Source organism: Solanum tuberosum, unplaced genomic scaffold (genome assembly GCF_000226075.1).
Source record: "Solanum tuberosum cultivar DM 1-3 516 R44 unplaced genomic scaffold, SolTub_3.0 scf00361, whole genome shotgun sequence".
Lineage (NCBI taxonomy): Eukaryota > Viridiplantae > Streptophyta > Magnoliopsida > Solanales > Solanaceae > Solanum > Solanum tuberosum.
In genome coordinates this window covers 153,830-176,200 of record NW_006239286.1, presented here as the reverse complement: position 1 = coordinate 176,200, position 22,371 = coordinate 153,830, and the positions used below count along the sequence as shown (strand labels likewise).

The window sequence follows — 22,371 nt, the reverse complement described above, 5'->3', positions numbered from 1 at the left end:
AGGAAAATGAAATCAAGAAGAGACCTTTACAAAATCTCAAGATTATAATCTGAACTACTTATTCCACCTTCTATCTTAAATAATGTCTCCATCTATTTTTGCTTGTCCATGTTTGATCTGTTATTTTCAAGATCATATTTCTATTATGTATCTCCGTCTTATTCCACCATACCCCTACCTTTGTTAGGATAGTGATCAATGAAGTCGGTTAAAAACCATGACGTCTCAGAGTTCAATTCCAACAGAAACAAAAAACAATAGATGAAGAGATTTCCTCCCACCTATCCTAGCTTTGGTAGACAAAGTGACGTGATACTTGTTGCTTGTGGGAGGTAGAGGTATTCTGTGGAATTAGTCGAGTTGCACACCATTAAGGTCCATCCTAGATCTTTAATATTTAATTTCATTTCATTTGATGATACTTCCTCTTTTGGTATCTTTGTTTGCTCAAAACAGATATGAAACAAAGGATATGAGTATTCAGTTAGCTTCGAAGATTAGTCAAATTGACACTGAATAAGCGAAAAGTGTGACATAAATAGAGGTAGAGGGAGTAGTATGCACCAAGAATTATGGACTTTCACATTATAACAAGATACATAATATTAACCTCAAACAAAATGATACATAATAGTTTCTCTATGGGGAAATCAAAACACACAATTCGGTGCAGAGTTGGCTTTCCCTTACTGTATTACATATTTGATACACTTCTTCAATTCCATATTTTTCTTTTCCCCCCTTAAAGAAAATTTGCAAGTCTTTGTGTGTATTGATAAACTTCTCCATCAATCATCTATGTTATCCGTATCTAATGAACGAGCAGTCTATTCAAAAGCAAGTTTTGTTACAGGGGTAAGGACAATCGATCTCTTGGAATCGTTTTCTTTCATAATACCAATCTCCAACTGCTTTGGCAATCGTCTGTAAGAACACAATTTTTTGGAAGTGTCAATAGTTGTCTATAACGGAATGACAGAATTTTGTGTAAGATAAACAACAATAACAACATAACCAGTATATTCTCACAAGTGGAGTCTGAGAAGGGTGGAGTGTATGCAGACCTTACCCCTATCTATCTTTGCAGGGTAGAGAAGCTTGTGTATAATAAATGTAATTTTGAAATAATTTTGAGTTCATGATTGCGTACCGTGCCAGATAATACTAGTGAATCATCCATTAGCCATGTCTCTTGCGTTCCGGTTTGACAATGTGCGTAACAAGAATTGATGTAATACCCTCGCGTTGAGGAAGGGCCGAGTGAATTCAATGCTTTCAAGAACTCTGACCTAAAAGCTGAGAAATTACATCATGTATTAGATACAGAGTGTAAAAGACACCTTCTAAATGTAAATATTACACTTAATTTAGCGTCTTCACGCTTACTACAACTAGTTATTTTAGTTTGAAGTGTTAGCCACACAAAGGACAGGCAGATTCGATATTGTTGTGTACTATAATCTGGTCAGGTGTGCATGTGAGGGGGCGTATTGAAAATATAATTAAATAATAAAAGTATGTTTTCTCCACTAACAACTTAAGATTTTAGATGATATGATCACACAATTCAATAACCAACATATAGGTACTCTGAATTCCCATTGATCGATAGCTTAATGGTGTACTCCGAGTGAATGAAGGAACAACAAAGGGCTTAAGAGTCTTAACCTTGCATAGTTTGGAGTTGAGTAGACGAGCAATTCAATATGTCAAGCTTGCAGTTGCGCCAAGTTCCATGAGGATCCGCAACCTCAGGAGCCAAAATGTGCTTTATCTGAAAATTTTAAGAACAAAGTATGAGCAAAAATCAACAATTTTAAAGAGCCAAAACGACTTCATATATAGTGTATCTACATATAAAATGACTTTGTGATAACGAAGACTAAATTCTAATGCAGCGGAAAGCCAAATAATAAAACGTTCATGTGGAACTTTGGTTTTATTACAGAAGTAAATAAATTTCAGACATGAACTGACCTGCCAGGAATCATAGGCTGCATTTACTAGGAAAAGTGGTGTCTGGATATGTTGCGCAACGTTTTGTGGGAAAAAACACTGCAACATAGCGGTGTTTTCGCATAAGATGATGCATCAAATAAGGGAAAGATATATTTTTGTGAAAACAACTTCTCTTACCAATCCCGGTTTCAGTCTTGAGGTACACGATTGAGGCAAATTCTTCACAGAACCCTGAATCCAAGATAATGTAACAGACTTAGTACGAGTAAAATCGAATCTATAGAACTTCCTTAGTGACTTTCCACGAAATTTTATAGTTCATTGTAGGTCCGAGCATCATTTTTGGTATGAAGAGGACATATTTATAACGAGCAGATTATATGTGAGAGAGAATCACCCCTCCGTCAAATTCATGTGAAGGTGTTTGACTGGGCACAAAATCTAAAAAAGAAAGAAAATCTTTTGAAACTTGTCTAAAACAAGATATTATTAGTACTAAATATAGAAAGTTGTCATTCTTTTCAAGGGTCGAGAGTGACTAAAAAAGGAAAGAGCGTCGGATCCTGGAGGGAGTACTATAGGTTAAAGAAGCATACATGTGTGTTAACAACTTCACTGTAGAACTGTTCGATATGAGAGGTTCCAGAAATAGTCTGCCTGCAACAGAGAACCAATTCTTTTATAGAAAATCGGAAATCTAAATTTCTCAAAAAAATTGAGAGTTGGCCACGATTAAAATAACAAACACGAACGCTTACGTGTTAATAAAGAAACCGGCATCTGAGAGACATTTTACTTTAGCACCCGGTGGAAGGAGACCTTTAAATCTGTCACAATGTAGAATTGCAGCCAAACTACCAGCTGAACATCCCGCAAGAATAGCCTACAATTAGAAAAAACTTTCTATCACGACGAGCATATATAATCATCTGCAATAATTTGTAACCGATTGATGCATCGATCGTACATTCTGAGCATTTTTCATTCCTTTAGCCAAGAAATCCTCCATAACAGCTGAAAAAATCCTGGCTCCTCTGTAGAATACTTTTGTTTTCTGTCATAATTCAACATGTCCATATATAACGATACTAGCACAACTCATCGTTTATATCAAATCAATAATTGAATAGTGTTTTAACATAGAATTACCGGATCGGCTGCTGCAACATCACCAGTAAAGGATGATCCATCACAATATTTAATTCTAATTCTGTTCCAATTGTAAAAGTCTACAATTTCCAAAACACAATCAATCAGAATAATGTTTTTTTTAAATAGAAAGGCGTTAAAACGATGTATATGAACAAGGGTGAAAAGCTTTACCTGGATTAAACTCAGCCTTGTTGCTCAAAATTCCTGAGAAAGACACTGTCTTTAACATTAGTTTCGATGATCCCAATCGTGTTTTTGTACGTGCAAGGCAAGTCGTGGCATTATTGCACCATGCTCCTCCCTGAAGTCATCATCGGATGAATTCAAATGCAAATTCATGTAGGCAGTCCAAAATAATTGTTCGTAAATCACCAGCAAAGGTTCAATCTAGTTTTTTTTCCCTCATTTTTGATAACGGGGTATCCAGGACAGCTTACGCATATCTCGACTATCTTAGTTCAAGAATTTGAATGGGGAAAAGGCTAACGATTGGACTGAAATAAGACTACGAACTTGGAACATTACTGAGATGATTAACATGGCCCCTAACAAAGATGATACGAACAAATCGAGAAATGATCCAAATTGTTATAAAGAGACGAACCTCAAGTTGGATAAGCCAATTGTTAACTCCAGCTCCAAATCCTTTATCAAAATGGTATGCTGGTGGACTTCCATCCAAACATACTGCAAAAACACAACATTGACATTTTCACATTCTTGAATCTTTTTTCGTGGAATCCGTGGTGGATTCAGGATTTAGACGTTAGTTGAATCTATATGCCATCTATACTTGTTTTCACAAAAAATATATATAAAGTTTGAACCAAAAGTCACGGGTTCCGCCAAACCCGCAACTCTACCTTATATCTAGAGTCGGAGCTACAGTTCTGCTTATGAGTTCAGGTTCGCTTTGGCTTGTGTTAAAAAATCCACTTAATATGTATAAATAAAATATTTAAAACCTAGTAAGATGTAATTTTCTAGAATTCAGAATCCATAAACTCAAAATCTTAATTCCGTCTCTACGTGTTACCCCCAACCCCCACTCAAAAAAAAAGAAGAAGGATAATTACTTTTGATTCATTGCCATCAAAATCAAAATATGTCCACTTTACCCTTAACCATGTATTTGTTTATAACTAATATTAGAAACACACTAAGCTACTTTTTCTAGAATCCAAAACTCGTAAACTCAAAATCTTAGCTTCGACTCTAATTGGGAAAATAAAAAGAAAAAAAAAAACTTACCAGCTCCTTTAGCTACTGCACTTTGGAGATAAGTAATATCAACTGGATGTCCTTCAGTAATGAAAACAATTAGCAAAGTAAATATTGCACGTAGCCATAGTTGCATTGCCCCTTTTACCATCCTGCATATATTAATTACTAATTATGTCAAAAAAAATATATAAATAACCAACAAAACAAAAAAAAAAGAACAAAAATCCTAAAAATTTAAAACCAAGAAAAGAAAAACATTTTTTTTTTAGTAAGATCATTTAATATACTTTCTATATTACAATTTTAGCAAAAAATTTATTTTTTTTAACCATTAATGTTACTACTTTCTTTTTCTTTTTTCCATTAAAACATAGGATACATAAAATGCAAAGAATAATCAAACAAGCCTATTTCAGAACCAACAAAATAAAAATTACTAAAAATACAGAATTGAAATATTAGTTCAATATATATGATTAATTACCTGGAATAGCAAAGATTTTGAGGAAGAAAAAAAATCTGAAAATGAATTATTTGTGTTGAAATCTGCAGTATAATTTGTTTATAGTGGATGAGACTCTAGAGTAGAAGCATATATTTATAGTACTAAAAAAGAAAAAGTTATATATTTCTTCCGTTGTAATTTGTTTGTCTGATTTTGATTTGATACGAAATTTAAAAAAATTATAAAGACTTTTAAATTAAAAATACGTTGTCAAAATATCATTTAAATTTTGTAATCTTAAATATGTAATTTAAAAAGTAAAGTTAAAATATTATTAAAAAGGACGTTTTATTAAAAATTGGATAAATAAATTAAAATGGAGGGAGTATTTTTATTTATATATAATGACTTGTGAGTTCTTTTCACTATTAATGTAATTTAATGTCATAAATTAATTTACATGTTGACCTAATTTTGTAACATTTAACGTTTTTTTTTGTTTCATATTGGAGTTCAGTATTCATATTGAAGTTTGATTAGATTTAAATTCGTGCAGGAAAGTTTTATATTGGGAATAAAGCACGGCTTAACAAAGGGCAAAGGCGACTTTTTATCTAGAGACACTCAACCGAAATTTCTAATTAAAGATGAATAATTTTTTACTACTCCACTACAACCTCGTCGACAACATTTAACAGTTACTAAGTTGTACTATTCTTGAAGAATTCTTACGAAAACTTATCCAAAAATATTGTACGTTTGAGATTCTCAAAAGATGTATTTTGAGAGCTTCTTTAAAAACTTCCTTTAGTAAAGTAGTACTTAGTAAGAGATATATTTAAATATTTGTAGTTTTAAATTTAAAATATGTAATATATATATATATATTTTAAAAGTTATCTTGTTATTTTAAATATGCTATATGATTTTAAGAAAATTTATCCCTAGAAATTGTTTAAATATTAAACAACATCGTAAACAATGACGAATCTAATATATATCATACAGATTCATAGAAAATCAATTACTTCTGCTCAAATCACCAGATTATATATATTAAGACATTAACTACATAATTATAAATATTTCTTTGTGAAATTATTTATTATTACATATTAACTTGAAATTATCGTAAAAATTCATAAATTTATAATTTTAAATTCATCACTGACCAAAAATATATTTACACTAACAATGTATCAAACTTTATATATAAATAGTAAATTCAAGAAAAATAATTCAATTCACAAAAACTCACTTATCCAAAAAAAAAAAAAAAAGACTCCATCTTAATTAACATGCTTTTTACTCATTTTTTTAATGTTATATTGTAGAAATAAGAATCTTTTCAAAAAATTATTGTTTTGTTATATCCAAATTGAAGAAAGAGACGAGAAAAATCCAACCTTAAAGCTGTTTTTTTCTTCATTTTTAATGAAGAATAAAGTGCATAGAGTATAAAGGCTTTTTTTAATATGTCAGAATAAAGAAAGAAATTAAATTATTGAGAAAAAAAAAGAAGCTTCCGACACACATTCATTCGCTAAACACATTTTCTTCGAAGTGATTTAATTATGTACTTTTGTTTAAGAAAAAATAATGTTGTTAATTTCGGGGAATTAAGATTTTTTGGCTAATTATAAACTGAATTAAAAAAATATTTTTATATATATAAATAGAGATTTCTTATAAAAAAAATTATCAAACATAAAAAAGGTTTGTAAGTGGCTTAAAAAACTAATTTCACTTGTTATTTTTTGTGTTCGATTATGATATTATTTTGTTATTATTATTAATATTTCTATGCTTTTCTGTTTTCTCTGCTTTAAATTTTTTTTATAAATTAATATCGAAATTATTCTTTTTTATTTTCAATAAAATGGGCAAGATCTATATAAGCACTATCCTTTTCGGCTTTTACGTATAGAAATACAGTAAATATGTTGTTATCGTTACTTCTGCATTTTTGTATTTTCTCTTTTTAAGTTGCTTTAATAAATATTTTTTGAATTAATGATCTATTGAAATAAAATTATATATATATATATATATATTATAATTTTTAACTTTTATCGTAGAACTACATCGAATATATTATTTATATTTTTTTTTAAAAGATGGCTGCTAATAAGTAGAGTCAAAAACCATGGCTGCTAATAAGTAGAGACAAAAATTATCGGAAAACGCGTTCTACATTCAATGAATAGACAAAACAGTTGAAGTGGAATTTGAAAATTGAGAGATAGAGTGATGTCTTTTCTTTTTTTCTTTGTTATAGAGTTTTTTTTTTAAAAAAATAATACTATAATAGACGTTTGATCATTGAGAAAAAATTATTGAAAATAAAATTTGACTTGAAATATTAGCTTCATCTTCTAAATAACTTTAAAAATATTTTTTTATTTGTCTAACTCAATTTAATTACTCCCTCCGTCCCATTTTATATGGCACCATTTCCTTTTTGGTCAGTCCCAAAAAGAATGTCACATTTTCTTATATGGTAAGTATTTAAAGGTACAATTCATCTTTTACCCTTGTTAGTTCCACTTAATCTTAAAGATAATACTCCAATACATTTATGAGGAGAGAAAAGTGAGTCTACTTTTTAAAGGACAATTTGGTAAACATTTCAAAGTCTTCATTTATTTCTTAAACTCCGTTCCCGGTCAAATGTTGCCACATAAAATGGGACGGAGGGAGTATGTCACATGATATAGTAAGTGGTTTGAACTTTTGTACGAGTGTGGGGCTCTTATAAAAAGTTGAGAGAAGTGTTGAAAACAGTATTCCTAAACTTGATGAGAATTTAGAGATGTATTTCACTCATGTTGCTAAATTAAGGATATATGTAAGTTCAGTTAATCAAGTAGGGGGTGTTTTTAAGATTGTTGATAGTTTGAAGATAAAACTAATAATTCGCGTATAGTTCAAGGTGTTTTCAAGTTCGTGGAGAACTTGTGTGGCAGGAACAAGGAGTATTTTCGGTAAATAAATAAATATGTATATGTGAAGCTAATTTTTCTATTCTTGTACAGATTGTTGCATATATTATACTATATATTGATGGACTAGAGCGTATTGGTTAAATTGCTATGGTTGCGGATGAAACACTACTATGATATGAGACTTTTCTTTTATGTTAGTTAATATTTTAATTCATTAAGAGTTTGGGGAAATTAAGGTGAAATTGCTGTATGTTAGTTAAAATTGGTTGTGAGTTGTTTTGGAAATTAATGGTAACGGTGGGTGCTAAATTAATAGAAATGGTGGGCCAATAATTGACCATAATGAGCCAATCATTGGTTGGAATAAAAGGATGGCAAAGAAAAAAAAACTTCAAGTTCCACGCTACTGTCCCTAAGGCAATCCGGTTTAAGTTTTATATTTTTGGTTTTGACACCCAATTTTGATCCTCCCCGATAGGAATTAATTCGCGAGCTTTTCAATTTTCAAATAATTTAGAATAATTAATTTTATAGAATTCAAATATTTCTCGAGGTTACTTTGATTAAGTCTAGTCGATTTTTATAGTATTTTATAATTATATGTGTAATTAGTGTTTCTTAAATATTTCAAAATCGTCTAAAAAAAATCTTAATTTTAGTAAGTACTTTATTAAATTAGTTTAGTTTAAATTATGAGTATAATTTCGGTTTATTTAGTTTATAATTAAATTGACTATTTTATTTCGTTAAGATTAAGAAGCTCAAAAATTAATTATATTAATTCGTCCTATTTTGAATTCTAGCCGAATTTGCTAATGTTAATTCTTTTTGGTTACCTCCTTAATCCGTTTGGCTAAATTATTAATTAATTTCTATTGCAATTATAGCCAAAGTAACACTTCATTCAATCCATTTGCAGACCAAGTTTTTTGGGCCTTTTTACTTATCAAATCAGCAGCCCGTTTCCCTTTGTTATTCACTCCAAGTCAACCCAAAACAATTTCCAGAAATCCAGCCCACCAAATAACTCCCCTTTCCATTTGAATTTCCAGCCAACTCTTATTCCAATTCTCCCGACCCGGCCCAGCAGCAGTAGCAAGTACACGACGTCTTCACGGAGTCAAATACAATGTCAAATAGACGGAAAGCAGTAGTGGCGTCAATATGCAGAAGGCAGCACGCTGTTGACACCCAATTTTGACCAACCTTTAGCAATTTCAGAAATGCTATTCGATTAAATACGTATTTTTAAAAAATACGTCGAGTGTAAAATTTTAATCTATTTTGTCTAAAAATTATATATTTAGTATGCATGCTTTATAAAAATTATTGTAAATACTATTAAAATATTTTTAAATTATTAGTAAAACTCGAAATAATTCGAATGTTTTAAAATTTAAGTAATTTTAATTATAATATTTTATAGTATTTTAATTGGATAGCATTTCTTCAAATTTCCTCAAAATCATTTAATTGTTAGCCTATTCCATTCTAATTCATTTCAATTCTAGCTTATTCAATTTCAATTTTATTTCAATAATAACCACCTTTGCATTTCAATTCTAGTCCAATCTTATTTGCAATTTTGGCCATTACAACTCCCATCTCATCTGTTCATCTTTTAAGTTAAATCCTAGCCGTTCATTAAAACTAATCCTATGGTCCAGATCGATTCTCCTTAACCTTCCTATTTTAATATCTAAAGACTCCAAACCCTAAAAGATTATTCATCTCTTCTTCTCCTCTCCAAGCAGGCCCGCCGCCCCCTCTCTCTTCTCTCCTACTTGCTCCGGCGAGAGACGGCAATCAAGCGAACAACAGCTCCGGCAAAGCTCGCTCTGGCCAGCAGCTGGCGAACGCCACACGACACCAGCTCCAACAGCAGCAGCGCCGACGAGGACAACCAGCAACCAGTGGCTGCCTCTCTCTCCGTCGCCCTCCTCCCCTCCCCTCACCTTCCTCTTCTCCTTCCCCTCCCCCCGTCTCCTTTTTATTCGCGTCTGAACAGTCCAGCAAAAACGACAACAACAACAACCAGAAGCAGCGAGACCCAGGCAAAGGCGAAAGCCAGCCGCTTTGGCTAGTGCAAACAACAACCAGTAGCCGCGAGAGCAATTGGGCAGCAACCATACCCCCACCTTTGTTAGGATAGTGATCAATGAAGTCGGTTAAAAATCATGACATCTTAGAGTTAAATGAGAGACAAACCCTTCAGCATATAGTCCATGTGACCTTAAAAAGTTACCTTTTTTTAGTGGAACTTGTTTTATTTAAAATAATAATTTGACTGGTTTCAAGAATCGCCACTTAATTTTAAGAAAAATCAAGAAAACTGATTTTCAATAGATTAAAACAGGAAATCAATTGAAAATACTTAAGGGGGGTTCGGGGGTTCTTATTAGCATTTCGGGAAGGGTTTGAAAGCACCCGCTAATACGTAGTTATCCGGTAATTAATTATTTGACTAAATAATTTAACTTAACTTGAACTTGAGCAATTTTTATGGTTTAAGACCATTTTAAGGAGAAAGAAAATGTTGAAATATTATCTAAGTGAAGTATTTTAAAAAAAATATTTATTTGTTCATTTATTTGTTAAGTCAAGTAAAGAATGAATAGTTTGGTTTAAGCGATTAATTCAGAATGAATATCCTTTGGGGCATTGATTAGGAAACCTTAAAATTAAATAAGCACATAAAACACGTTATAGCAAATAAATAGATAAGGAAAGAAGATTTGGGCCCAAATCTGGATTTCCTGTTCGTCTGGGCCAGTATCTGGGCCCATTTTCGTTTTGGATTTTTAGCCCATTTGAGTCATCTGCACCTGTCCTAATTCTTCCACCTGTCCTAAAGTTTAACAATATGATAATAATAATTGAAATACAAGAAAACTTATGCCCAAGATAATAAAATACAACTATTAAAATAAGGATGGGCCTTTTGGCCCAAATCTCTTCAATTTTCTGATCTGCAGCATTATTTTCGGCTTTGAGAACTTGTAATCTTGCTTCTAAGGCCTGTGACAGCTTCCTCTAGCCATCAGCTTTCGATGAACCTAGTTGACTCGATAAAGGGACGTTGGGTTTGGCCCAACTAGAATGCGAGGTGAGGGAAAAGGGAGTCCCGTTTGGACTCAATCCGAGTAGTTCATACAAAAAATAAAATAATGATAATTATAATTATAATTATAAGCGTCACTGCCAAACCATATTGCTAGACAAAGAATATAAAATCGAGCCAATTATATAATGCAGAGGAGAATACTAGCTTAATTACATCACAATATCAAACATAATATTAATATGAATTAAAAAAAAATGTGGCACTCAGAATTATTGACAAGTGGCATTAATGGATGACAACATTCAGCTAACAAGTGATGCATGGCAAATAATAAATTTGACATTATTTAGAGAAAAGAAAAAAAGAGGTTATGGATAAGCTATGCACAAGTTGCATTCGAGCTTTTGAAAACTTGAACAAATTTTAGAAAAAAAATAGTTATTCATAAAGAGATGCAGAGAACTCATAATACTAGAAAAATGTAAGAGCTCATGGTGTAAACAATAAAAGATATAAAAGTAAATATAGTCACATGGCAAAAGAAGTAAGCTAGCAACCACCAAATACATATTACATGACTCTCATTTTAACAACTAATTCACGCTATTCTCAAAAAAAAAAAACATAAAAAATAAATCTAGATACATTATTCATAGCAGGATGAGCTCATTTTACTTTTATCCTTAACGTATCATAGTCTTGATTTCGGTAAGTAATCAAAAAGTCTCAAGAGATTAAGAATGACATTGACAGAGATTTATGCTAATAGCTCAAAATGGAATAGCAAATTCTTAAACTTAAACCTTTGGATTAATAGGAAAACTTTAGCTAAACTGGATCATGCTTTAGCATATCGTCACTAGAGTTTTCGCTTAAACATGAATAGAATCACCTCATAATAAACACAGAATTACGAAACTTAGGCCGATGACTACGGACAATATTTGGTTCCAGCATTAACGAAAACATTTTGTAACCAGTAAGAACATCAACCAGCAGCTAATTTCAACTCAACATTCTTAGGCAAAGGATATGTTAGAATCAGAGGCGAATCTAGGATTTTTCGAATATGGGTGCACCAAGAAAAATGTATTAAGTGGGAATTGATCCGAACATGGGTGCACCAAGAAAAATGTATTAAGTGGGAATTGATCCGAACATGGGTGCACCAAGAAAAATGTATTAAGTGGGAATTGATCCGAACATGGGTGCACCAAGAAAAATGTATTAAGTGGGAATTGATCCTCAGTCCTCAAAGTCAAAAGCTCAACATTTAACCATATGGATCAACTAGACTTTTTATAGTACAGGTGCAAGAATATAATATTATACAAATGTTAGAAAATATATACATAAAATATCTAATTTTACGAAGAGACCACGGGTTCGGATGCCCTATTTTTTGCACCTAAATTCGCCACTGGTTAGAATCACCATTTTTAGATTTCACACTCTCAACATCAACATCTTAACGACGCACACAAAATCAACGAGGAAACTAGGGATTAAACAGAAAGCTAAGAGGAGTTTACCTTTTGAGATGCAGCAAACTGGTCAACAACGAGCGGAAGAGCAGCGAGACTTCACCACCAAACGACGACGACTCCTCCGGAAAACTCTATGTTTCCTTTAGTATATATCTTAGTTATTTTTGCTTAAGCTATTAGGTGTATTTTTGTTCTAAAAAATTCCAACAGAAAAAAAAAATCTTTTCCCCTTTCGACTCTCTTCCTTAGTTCAAAAAAAATTCACTCCCAAAAAAAAAACCTCCTTTTCAACAGTGAACAATAAACCATATATATAGCAGGGAAATAGGGTTTCGAAAATAGGGGAAAAAGGATCAAAAAATCCTATTCAAAAGGCCAAATTTGAAATTCAAAAACTCCAAAACCTTTCACCCTTTCGACTAAACACCATTTTCTTGAGGTTTTGACTCATTCCGAATGGGTAAAGAGGAACAGACGCCTCGGATCAAAGACAATGTCCTTGGGGGGAGACGTGGCCTCATCTCGCACCCCCAAGGACGAAAACGCGTGCTTTTGCTGCTGCTGCGACTGCTGGAACAGTACTGAGCTGCTGCTCGTTTTTGCAAAGAAGAAGAGGAACGACGCAGGTGGGGTCGGCATGTGTTGTTGCACGTTTTTGGTTTTTTTTTGTATTGTTATATTGTATTGTTGAATGGGTCTTTTAGCTGGGAAAAGAAGTGGGCCGGGTAAGTGGAATTGGATTGGGGCGTTGGAATTGATTTGCAAGGGACTAGGAATTAAAGTGGGCTGCTGGAAATTGTTGAATAAGAGATGGGCTGGCTGGAATGGAAAAGAGTTGGAAAAAGAAGTGGGCTGGGAATTTATAAATAGGGCCCAAATTAGTTTATCACAAATGGGTAAGTATGAAGTAAGAGGGAGGTTAAATTAAATGGACAATTTGACTCATTCGATTCAAATTATAGCCAATTGAATTTAAGAATTTAGCCAAATCGAGCTTAATTGGTGATTTGGCTAAAACTAATTAAGACCAATTAAAATGAATTAATCAATGAGTTTCTTAATCTTAACAAAATAAAATAATTAACTTAGTTGTAAGCTAATTAACTCCAAAATATAAACTATTGGTTAACTAAACTAAAACCAAATATTCGAATAAAATTAAAACTTTTTGAGATGATTTTCGAATATTCATAAAATATACTATTTATATACATAATTATGTAAAACATATATATTACTTAAAAATTATAAAAGCGACTAAAATTACTTTAAAATAACTTGAAAAACATTTTGAATGTTATAAAACTAATTATTTCAAGTCGTTCGAAGATTTAAGAAACTCGATAATTAATATATATTGTGGAGGTCCGAAATTGGGTGTCAACAGAACTTATCGAAATTCCACTCGCTTAGATCTAATTACTTGGATATTTGTAATATTAAGAATCTTACTAAATTTTGATGCATCCAGGTATGTCCAAATATATATATTTCGAGATACATAAGGTCAAAATTAGGTATAATTTATTCTAGATACACTGTATCCAAGTGGATTCACACGTATCTAGGAAACCTAGACAAATCTACTCATCTCCCTCCCATCTTGCTCGCCACTTTCCTATGTATATGATACATGCGAATCACAACTAAATACATACAGATACATGTGTTTAGTGTGATTCACATGTATTTGGGATACATGACTATCTTTCTCCCCATCTCGCTCGCCTCTCTGCCTATTTAGTATATCTAGTAGCAAAAATACATGTATCTTGGTGCATCTTCCTCAATATATTATAGAAAACTCTTAATTAATTGTAAAATACATAATTATTTAAAAGTATAAGTAGAACTAGTATATATGGTATGAATGTATGTCTAATAAGGTATTTTCCCCCCTTTTTACCCCTTCAGACCCGACCAAATAAAAATAACTTAATCCATCTTCTACTCAGTCATAAAATGGATTTGGGTCGGATTTTAGTAAAATAGGAATTGAGTTTTTTTTTAATTGAGTCAGATCTGTAATTAGATAGTGATAATATACATGCATAACTTTTTTAACGAGTATTGCGAGAAACATATTAGTTCATTTTCCCAAATGATGACATTGTTATAAAGTCAATGGATTGTATTGCATGAATATTTTCAGATAGTAGAAAGTTCATGGATTTTATTAGAGTAAATTTTAGGTTTAGCAAACATAAAAATCACATTTGTATATGTTATAATTATAGTTTGTATAATTGCGCTTCATAACAAATTTTATGTTTGCTATGGCTATTAATATGTATATTTCGGTATAAATATACAAAAGATCAATTGTATAATTTGTTTCGGTATACATATACAAAAGAATCAACTGTATAATTTGTGTTTGTATAAAGTGAGAAAAAGAGAAAGACAAAAGAAAACTGGGCAGGGAAAGATCTGTATTTGAATAATTATAAGTGTATAGGACGAAAATATATGTATTTGTATATACAATTTTCTCTCACTTTATACAAACACAAACACAAATTATACATCTGTGTTTGTATAAAGTGAGAGTGGCGAGCGAGATTCTCTGGGGAGAGAGGCGAACGAAAAGATATGTATATATACAGTTTTCTCTCACTTTTATACAAACACAAACGCATATTATACATTTGTGTTTGTATAAAAGTGAGAGAGGCGAGGGAGAGACTGCCAACGAGAAAAACAAGAGTGGCGAGCGAGAATTTCAGGGAGAGAGGCGAATGGCAACAATTTGCTACAGGTTGCAATTAAATCAAATTATGGTTATAGCATTTAATTTGAATTAATAGTTTGCTATTTTACACAATTTTCCCATTTTATTATACTCATTATTATTACTAGAAAATATGGAATGTAAATATAAGGAGTATATATGGCATGATCAAATAAAATCTAATATATCCATGTATTTTATGGAAAGTGAAAGTCAACTTTACAAAATGTCCCACTTCATACTTTAGTATTTGATAATTAATGGTAACAAAATCTCACTTTCTCCCCTATTACATTTTCTTTAATTAATTAGACTTGGACATACAATTTGCTACCTATAAAATGGTACAAAACATTGTCTCCTCTTCATCATTTTCCAACCATGGAGATTAATACTAAAGCTTTCACTCTTATGTTGGTTCTTTTATCATTCTTTCATCTTTCTTTAGTTTCTGGTCGTAAAAGTATAAATGGCTTCACTCTAGATCTTATACATCGTGATTCTCTTATTTCACCTTATCACGATCCATCAAACACTCCATCTGAACGCCTTCAAAAGGCCTTCCATCGGTCATTCTCCCGGGCTTCCTTTTTTGGGGTAAAATGTGTTCATTCAATCAAATCGACTCTTACACCAAACGAAGGTGAATTCCTCATGAAAATATCCATTGGTACTCCCCCAATAGACACTTTTGTCATTGCTGACACTGGTAGTGACTTGACATGGACACAATGTAAGCCTTGTGTTAATTGTTTCAAACAATTGACACCTATTTTCAATCCCAAGAATAGCTCTTCTTATAAAACTATTGGTTGTCACTATAAACTTTGTCAAGGGTCACTATGTAACAATAATAGATGTAATTATGAAGTGAGTTATGGTGACCAATCTCACTCTATGGGTGATCTTTCAATTGAAACTTTCACATTTGCTTCTAGTTCTGGTAAACATGTTTCAATTCCTAACATTGTGTTTGGTTGTGGACATGACAATAGTGGCACATTTACCAATGCCACTTCTGGTATCATTGGCTTAGGTGGTGGCAATGCCTCAATTGTCAACCAAATGCATCATGAAATTAAAGGAAAATTCTCTTATTGTTTGATCCCATTGGAATTATTGTTAGATAGTTCTAATGCAACTAGTCACATCAACTTTGGTGACAATGCTGTCGTGTCTGGCCCTAACGTCATTTCAACTCCCATCTATAAAAAGGAATCACCAATATTCTATTATCTAAATTTGAAAGGTATCAGCATTGGAAACAAGACGGTGGAATTCAAATCTTCTCCGATTTCTCTACCTGGTTATGATCGAGGCAACATTATAATTGATTCTGGCACAACGTTAACATATGTGCCTGATGTTTTTTACTTGAATTTGGAATCGTTGTTGATCCGTTCGATCAATGCTACTAGGAAAGATGGTACTTATGGGGGACTTGATTTGTGTTATGAGTCTAATGAGAATGGTACTATTGATGTTCCAAAGATTGTTGCACATTTTACAAATGCAGATTTAGAGTTGTCAACTTCAAACATTTTTACACAAATGGAGGAAGGTATAGTTTGTTTGACAATAGTGCCAGGAGGAAATCAAATTTCTATACTTGGAAATTTGGCACAAGCCAATTTTCTAATTGGATTTGATCTCGAGGCCAACAAAATGTCCTTTAAGCCTACAGATTGCACTAAGTACTAATGTTTTTTTTAGCAGTTATTCAAATTTTATTGATCAATTCTTGATTTCTTAAATTTACTTGCATTTGATGCTTACCATTAGAGATTATATTTTTATTGTGTATTCAATGAAGGAAAATGAAATCAAGAAGTGACCTTTACAAAATCTCAAGATTATAGTCTGAATTACTTATTCCACCTTCTATATGAAATACCGTCTTCGTCTATTTTTACTTGTCCATGTTTGATCTGTTATTTTCAAGATCATATTTCTATTATGTGTCTCCGTCTTATTCCACCATACCCCCAACATTTGTTAGGATAGTGATCAATGAAGTCGGTTAAAAAACCATGACGTCTCAAAGTTCAATTCCAGCAAAAACAAAAAACAATAGATGAAGAGATTTCCTCCCACCTATCCTAGCATTGGTAGACAAAGTGACGTGATACTTGTTGCTGGTGGGAGGTAAATTAGTCGAGCTGCACACAATTAAGATCCATCCTAGATCTTTCATATTTAATTTAACTTCATTTGATGATACTTCCTCTTTTGATATCTTTGTTTGCTCAAAGCAAATATGAAACAAAGGATATGAGTATATGAGTATTCAGTTAGCTTCGAAAATTAATCAAATTGACACTCAATAAGCAAAAAGTGTGACATAAATAGAGGCAGAGGGAGTAGTATGCCCCAAGAATTATTGACTATTACATTATAACAAGATACATAATATTAACCTCAAACAAAATGATACATAATAGTTTCTCTATGGGGAAACCAAAACACACAATTCTGTGCAGGGTTGGCTTTCCCTTATTGTGTTTACATATTTGATACACTTCATCAATTCCATATTTTTCTTTTACCCCCTTACAGAAAATTTGCTAGTCTTGTGTGTATTGATAAACTTCTCCATCAATCATCTATGTTATCCGTATCTAACGGACGAGCATTCTATTCAAAATTTCTGTTCTTGCAAGTTTTGTTACAGGGGTAAGGACAATCGATCTCTTGGAATCGTTTTCTTTCATAATACCAATCTCCAACTGCTTTGGCAATCGTCTGTAAGAACACAATTTTTTGGAAGTGTCAATAGTTGTCTATAACGGAATGACAGAATTTTGTGTAAGATAAACAACAATAACAACATAACCAGTATATTCCCACAAGTGGAGTCTGAGAAGGGTGGAGTGTATGCAGACCTTACCCCTTCCTTTACGGGGTAGAGAGGCTTGTGTATAATAAATGTAATTTTGAAATAGTTTTGAGTTCATGATTGCGTACCGTGCCAGATAATACTGGTGAGTCATCCCTTAGCCATGTCTCTTGTGTTCCGGTTTGACAATGTGCGTAACAAGAATTGATGTAATACCCTCGCGTTGAGGAAGGGCCGAGTGAATTCAATGCTTTCAAGAACTCCGACCTAAAAGCTGAGAAATTACACCATGTATTAGATACAAAGTGTAAAACACACCTTCTAAATGTAAATATTACATATAATTTAGCATCTTCACGCTTGCTATAACTAGTTATTTTTAGTTTAAAAGTGTTAGCGCACGAAGGACCAGGCTGATTTGATATTGTTGTTTACTATAATCTGGTGAGGTTGTTTTCCTTTACCAATATTGCAGCGTGTAACCATCTCATCCAAAAGTCTAAGAGCTCTAGATATGGTCACACACTTCAATATGGTATCAGCACAAGAAGTTATGGGATCAGAACTCATTGCACCCATTATTAAAATGAATTCCCACTTGTGTGGCCCGTGGTAGGAAGACTCAGGTGTTAATGTGAGGGGGGTTGTTGAAAATATTATGTTTTCTCCATTAACAACTTAAGTTTTTAGATGAGATGATCACACACTTTAATAACCAACATATAGGTACTCTGAATTCCCATTGATCAATAGCTTAACGGTGTACTCCGAGTGAATGAAGGAACAACAAAGGGCTTAAGAGTCTTAACCTTGCATAGTTTGGAGTTGGGCAGACGAGCATTTCAATATGTCAAGCTTGCAGTTGCGCCAAGTTCCACGAGGATCAGCAACACCAGGAGCCAAAATGTTCTTTATCTGAAAATTTTAAGAACAAAGTATAAGGCAAAAATCAACGATTTTAAAGGGCCAAAATGTCCTCATATATAGTGTTATCTATATATAAAATGACTTCGAGATAATGAAGACAAATTTTAATGCAGCGGAAAGCCAAACAATAAAACGTTCATCATGTGGAACTTTGGTTTTATTACAGAAGTAAATCAGCAAGAAATTTCAGACATGAACTGACCTGCCAGGAATCATAGGCTGCATTTACTAGGAAAAGAGGTGTCTGGATTTGTTGCGCAACGTTTTGTGGGAAAAAACACTGCAACATAGCGGTGTTTTCGCATAAGATGATGCATCAAATAAGGGAAAGATAGTTTTTTGTGAAAATAACTTCTCTTACCAATCCCGGTTTCAGTCTTGAGGTACACGATTGAGGCAAATTCTTCGCAGAACCCTGAATCCAAGATAATATAACACACTTAGTACGAGTAAATTTGAATCTATAGAACTTCCTTAGTGACTTTACACGAAATTTTATAGTTCATTGTAGGTCCAAGCATCATTTTTGGTATGAAGAGGACATATTTATAATGAGCAGATTATATGTGAGAGAGAATCACCCCTCCCTCAAATTCATGTGAAGGTGTTTGACTGGGCACATAATCTAAAAATGAAAGAAAAGCTTTTGATACTCGTCTAAAACAAGATATTGTTAGTACTATGTAGAAAGTTGTCATTCTTTCCGAAGGTCGAGACTGACTAAAAAAGGAAAGAGTGTCGGATCCTGGAGGGAGTATAGGTTAAAGAAGCATACATGTGTGTTAACAACTTCACTGTAGAACTGCTCGATATGAGAGGTACCGGAAATAGTCTGCCTGCAACATTGAACCAACTCTTTTATAGCAAATCGGAAATCTAAATTTCTCACAAATTTTGAGAGTTGGCCACGATTAAAATCTTACGTGTTGATAAAGAAACCAGCATCTGAGAGACATTTTACTTTAGCACCCGGTGGAAGGAGACCTTTAAATCTGTCACAATGTAGAATTGCAGCCAAACTACCAGCTGAACATCCCGCAAGAATAGCCTACGATCAGAAAAAACTTTCTATCAGCAACTAAACAATGTGTCACAATGAGCATATATATATAATCGTCTGCAATAATTTGTAACCGATTGATGCATCGATCATACATTCTGAGCGTTCTTCATTCCTTTAGCCAAGAAATCCTCCATAACAGCTGAAAAAATCCTGGCTCCTCTGTAGAAAACTTTTGTTTTCTGTCATAATTCAACATGTCCATTAAGAATCAATGATATAATGATACTAGCACAACTGTCGTTTATACCAAATCAATAATTGTATAGTGTTTTAACATAGAATTACCGGATCGGCTGCTTCAACATCACCAGTAAAGGATGATCCATCACAATATCTAATTCTAATTCTGTTCCAATTGTAAAAGTCTACAATTTCCAAAACACAATCAATCAGAATAATGTTTTAAAATAGAAAGGCGTGAAAACGATGTATATGTACGAGGGTGAAAAGCTCTACCTGGATTAAACTTAGCCTTGTTGCTCAAAATTCCTGAGAAAGACACTGTCTTTACCATTAGCTTAGATGATCCCAATCGTGTTTTTGTACGTTCAAGGCAAGTCGTGGCATTATTGCACCATGCTCCTCCCTGAAGTCATCAGATGAATTCAAATGCAAATTCATGTAGGCAGTTCAAAATAATTGTTCGAAAATCACCAGCAAAGATGATTGGAACAATACAAAGAAGATTAACATGGCCCCTAACAAAGATGATACGAACAAATCGAGAAATGATCCAAATTGTTATAAAGAGACAAACCTCAAGTTGGATAAACCAATTGTTAACTCCAGCTCCAAATCCTTTATCAAAATGGTATGCTGGTGGACTTCCATCCAAACATACTGCAAAAACACAACATTGACATAAAAAAAAATCACCACATTTTCACATTCTTGAATCTTTTTCTTTTTTTACAGAGTCCGTGGCGGATTCAAGATTTAGACATGATCAATTCTAAAGTTGAATCTATATGCCATACATACTTGTTTTCACAAAAAAAACATACAGAAAGTTCGAACAAGAAGAGCAACTCTACATTATAACTAGGGTCGGAGCTACAGTTCTGCTTATGAGTTCACGTTCACTTTGGTTTGTGTTAAAAAATTCACTTAATATGTATAAATAAATTATTTAAAACCCAGTATACACCTCAACTTTGTCATTTAAAATAAATTTAAAACTATTTTTTTCACTTCCGTTAGATAGAGGATATATGTGAGCTCATTTGTAGCGGTAAGGGTATATATGAGTCATTTGTATAACGGTAAGGTATATACGAGTTACTTTCATAACGAGTATCAACTCTAAATGACAAAGTTAAGGGGTATATTAGGCCTTTTTCCCTTTTTAGAATTCAGAACTCATAAACTCAAAATCTTAATTCCGTCTCTATGTGTTACCCCCAACCTCCACCCAAAAACAAAAAGGATAATTACTTTGATTCATTGCCACCAAAATTAAAATATGTCCACATTCTTGAATTCTTTTCTAGAGTTAGTGGCGGATTCGAAATTTAAACTAATAAACTCCAAGTTGCAAGTTGAAACGACAAATATATGTTAACTCCATCTATACTTGTTTTCACATAAACATACATAATGTTCGAATCAAAAGTCACGGGTTCAGCCAAACCCGTGACTTCTACATTAGATCCAGGGGCGGAGCTACAGTTCAACTTTCAAGTTCGAGTTCACTTTACCCTTAACCATGTATTTGTGTATAATAATATATCTAAAACACACTAAGCTACCTTTTCTAGAATCCAAAACTCGTAAACTCAAAATCTTAGCTCCCACTCTAATCGGAAAAAATAAAAAAAATCTTACCAGCTCCTTTAACTACTGCACTTTGTAGATAAGTAATATCAACTGGATGTCCTTCAGTAATTAAAACAATTAGCAAAGCAAATATTGCACGTAGCAATAGTTGCATTGCCCCTTTTACCATCCTGCATATATTAATTAAATCATGTAAAGAAAATAATATAAATAACCAAAAAAACACAAAAATCCTAAAAATTTAAGTGAAACAAAGAAAAGAAAAACATATCGTTTTTAGAAAGATTTAATACTTTCTATATTACAAATTTAGCAAAAAATTCATCTTTTTTAACCATTAATGTTACTACTTTCTTCTTTTTCTTCCATTAAAACAAATGATACAGAAAATGCCAAGAATAATCAAACAAACCTATTTCAGAACCAACAAAAAAAAATTTACTTAAAATACAGAACTGAAATATTAGTTCAATATATGATTAATTACCTGGAATAGCAAACCTTTTGAGGAAGAAAAAAAAAATCTGAAAATGAATTATTTGTGTTGAAATCTGCAGTATGATAAATCCAGCTGTGAGTATTATTATTTTTGGACCAAAAAAACAGGGGTCCCAAAAGCAACTGGTGGATGAGACTAGAGAGTAGAAGCATATATTTATAGTACTAAAAAAGAAGAAGTTGTATACTTTTGTAATTTCTTTGTCAGGTTTTAATTTGACATATAATTTAAAAAAATTATAAAGATTTTTAAATTTTCCGATT

The 22,371-nt window shown here is 32.6% G+C and overlaps 3 protein-coding genes across 3 annotated transcripts; 1 reads left to right on the top strand and 2 right to left on the bottom strand.

Moving 5' to 3' along the window:
* Nucleotides 1-539: 539 nt before the first annotated feature.
* Nucleotides 540-22,205, bottom strand: LOC102593635 (pectin acetylesterase 8-like). The gene is made up of 14 exons (XM_006361519.2): nucleotides 22,173-22,205; nucleotides 4,820-4,893; nucleotides 4,363-4,484; nucleotides 3,716-3,798; nucleotides 3,283-3,412; nucleotides 3,109-3,188; nucleotides 2,927-3,013; nucleotides 2,718-2,842; nucleotides 2,556-2,616; nucleotides 2,137-2,190; nucleotides 1,978-2,055; nucleotides 1,669-1,774; nucleotides 1,151-1,296; nucleotides 540-924 (listed from the first exon to the last, which is right to left on the bottom strand). The coding sequence occupies exons 3-14, from the start codon at nucleotides 4,481-4,483 to the stop codon at nucleotides 832-834; spliced, it is 1,164 nt and encodes a 387-aa protein (XP_006361581.1). The 5' UTR covers nucleotide 4,484; nucleotides 4,820-4,893; nucleotides 22,173-22,205; the 3' UTR covers nucleotides 540-831.
* LOC102599005 (aspartic proteinase CDR1) lies at nucleotides 12,968-16,708 on the top strand. Its single transcript, XM_006361533.2, has 2 exons — nucleotides 12,968-13,172; nucleotides 15,456-16,708. The coding sequence occupies exons 1-2, from the start codon at nucleotides 12,968-12,970 to the stop codon at nucleotides 16,706-16,708; spliced, it is 1,458 nt and encodes a 485-aa protein (XP_006361595.2).
* LOC102593311 (pectin acetylesterase 8-like) lies at nucleotides 17,599-22,284 on the bottom strand. The gene is made up of 13 exons (XM_015315366.1): nucleotides 22,097-22,284; nucleotides 21,658-21,779; nucleotides 20,591-20,673; nucleotides 20,290-20,419; nucleotides 20,119-20,198; nucleotides 19,926-20,012; nucleotides 19,694-19,818; nucleotides 19,546-19,606; nucleotides 19,132-19,185; nucleotides 18,973-19,050; nucleotides 18,653-18,758; nucleotides 17,972-18,117; nucleotides 17,599-17,749 (listed from the first exon to the last, which is right to left on the bottom strand). The coding sequence occupies exons 1-13, from the start codon at nucleotides 22,258-22,260 to the stop codon at nucleotides 17,642-17,644; spliced, it is 1,344 nt and encodes a 447-aa protein (XP_015170852.1). The 5' UTR covers nucleotides 22,261-22,284; the 3' UTR covers nucleotides 17,599-17,641.
* Between the last annotated feature and the right edge of the window lie 87 nt (nucleotides 22,285-22,371).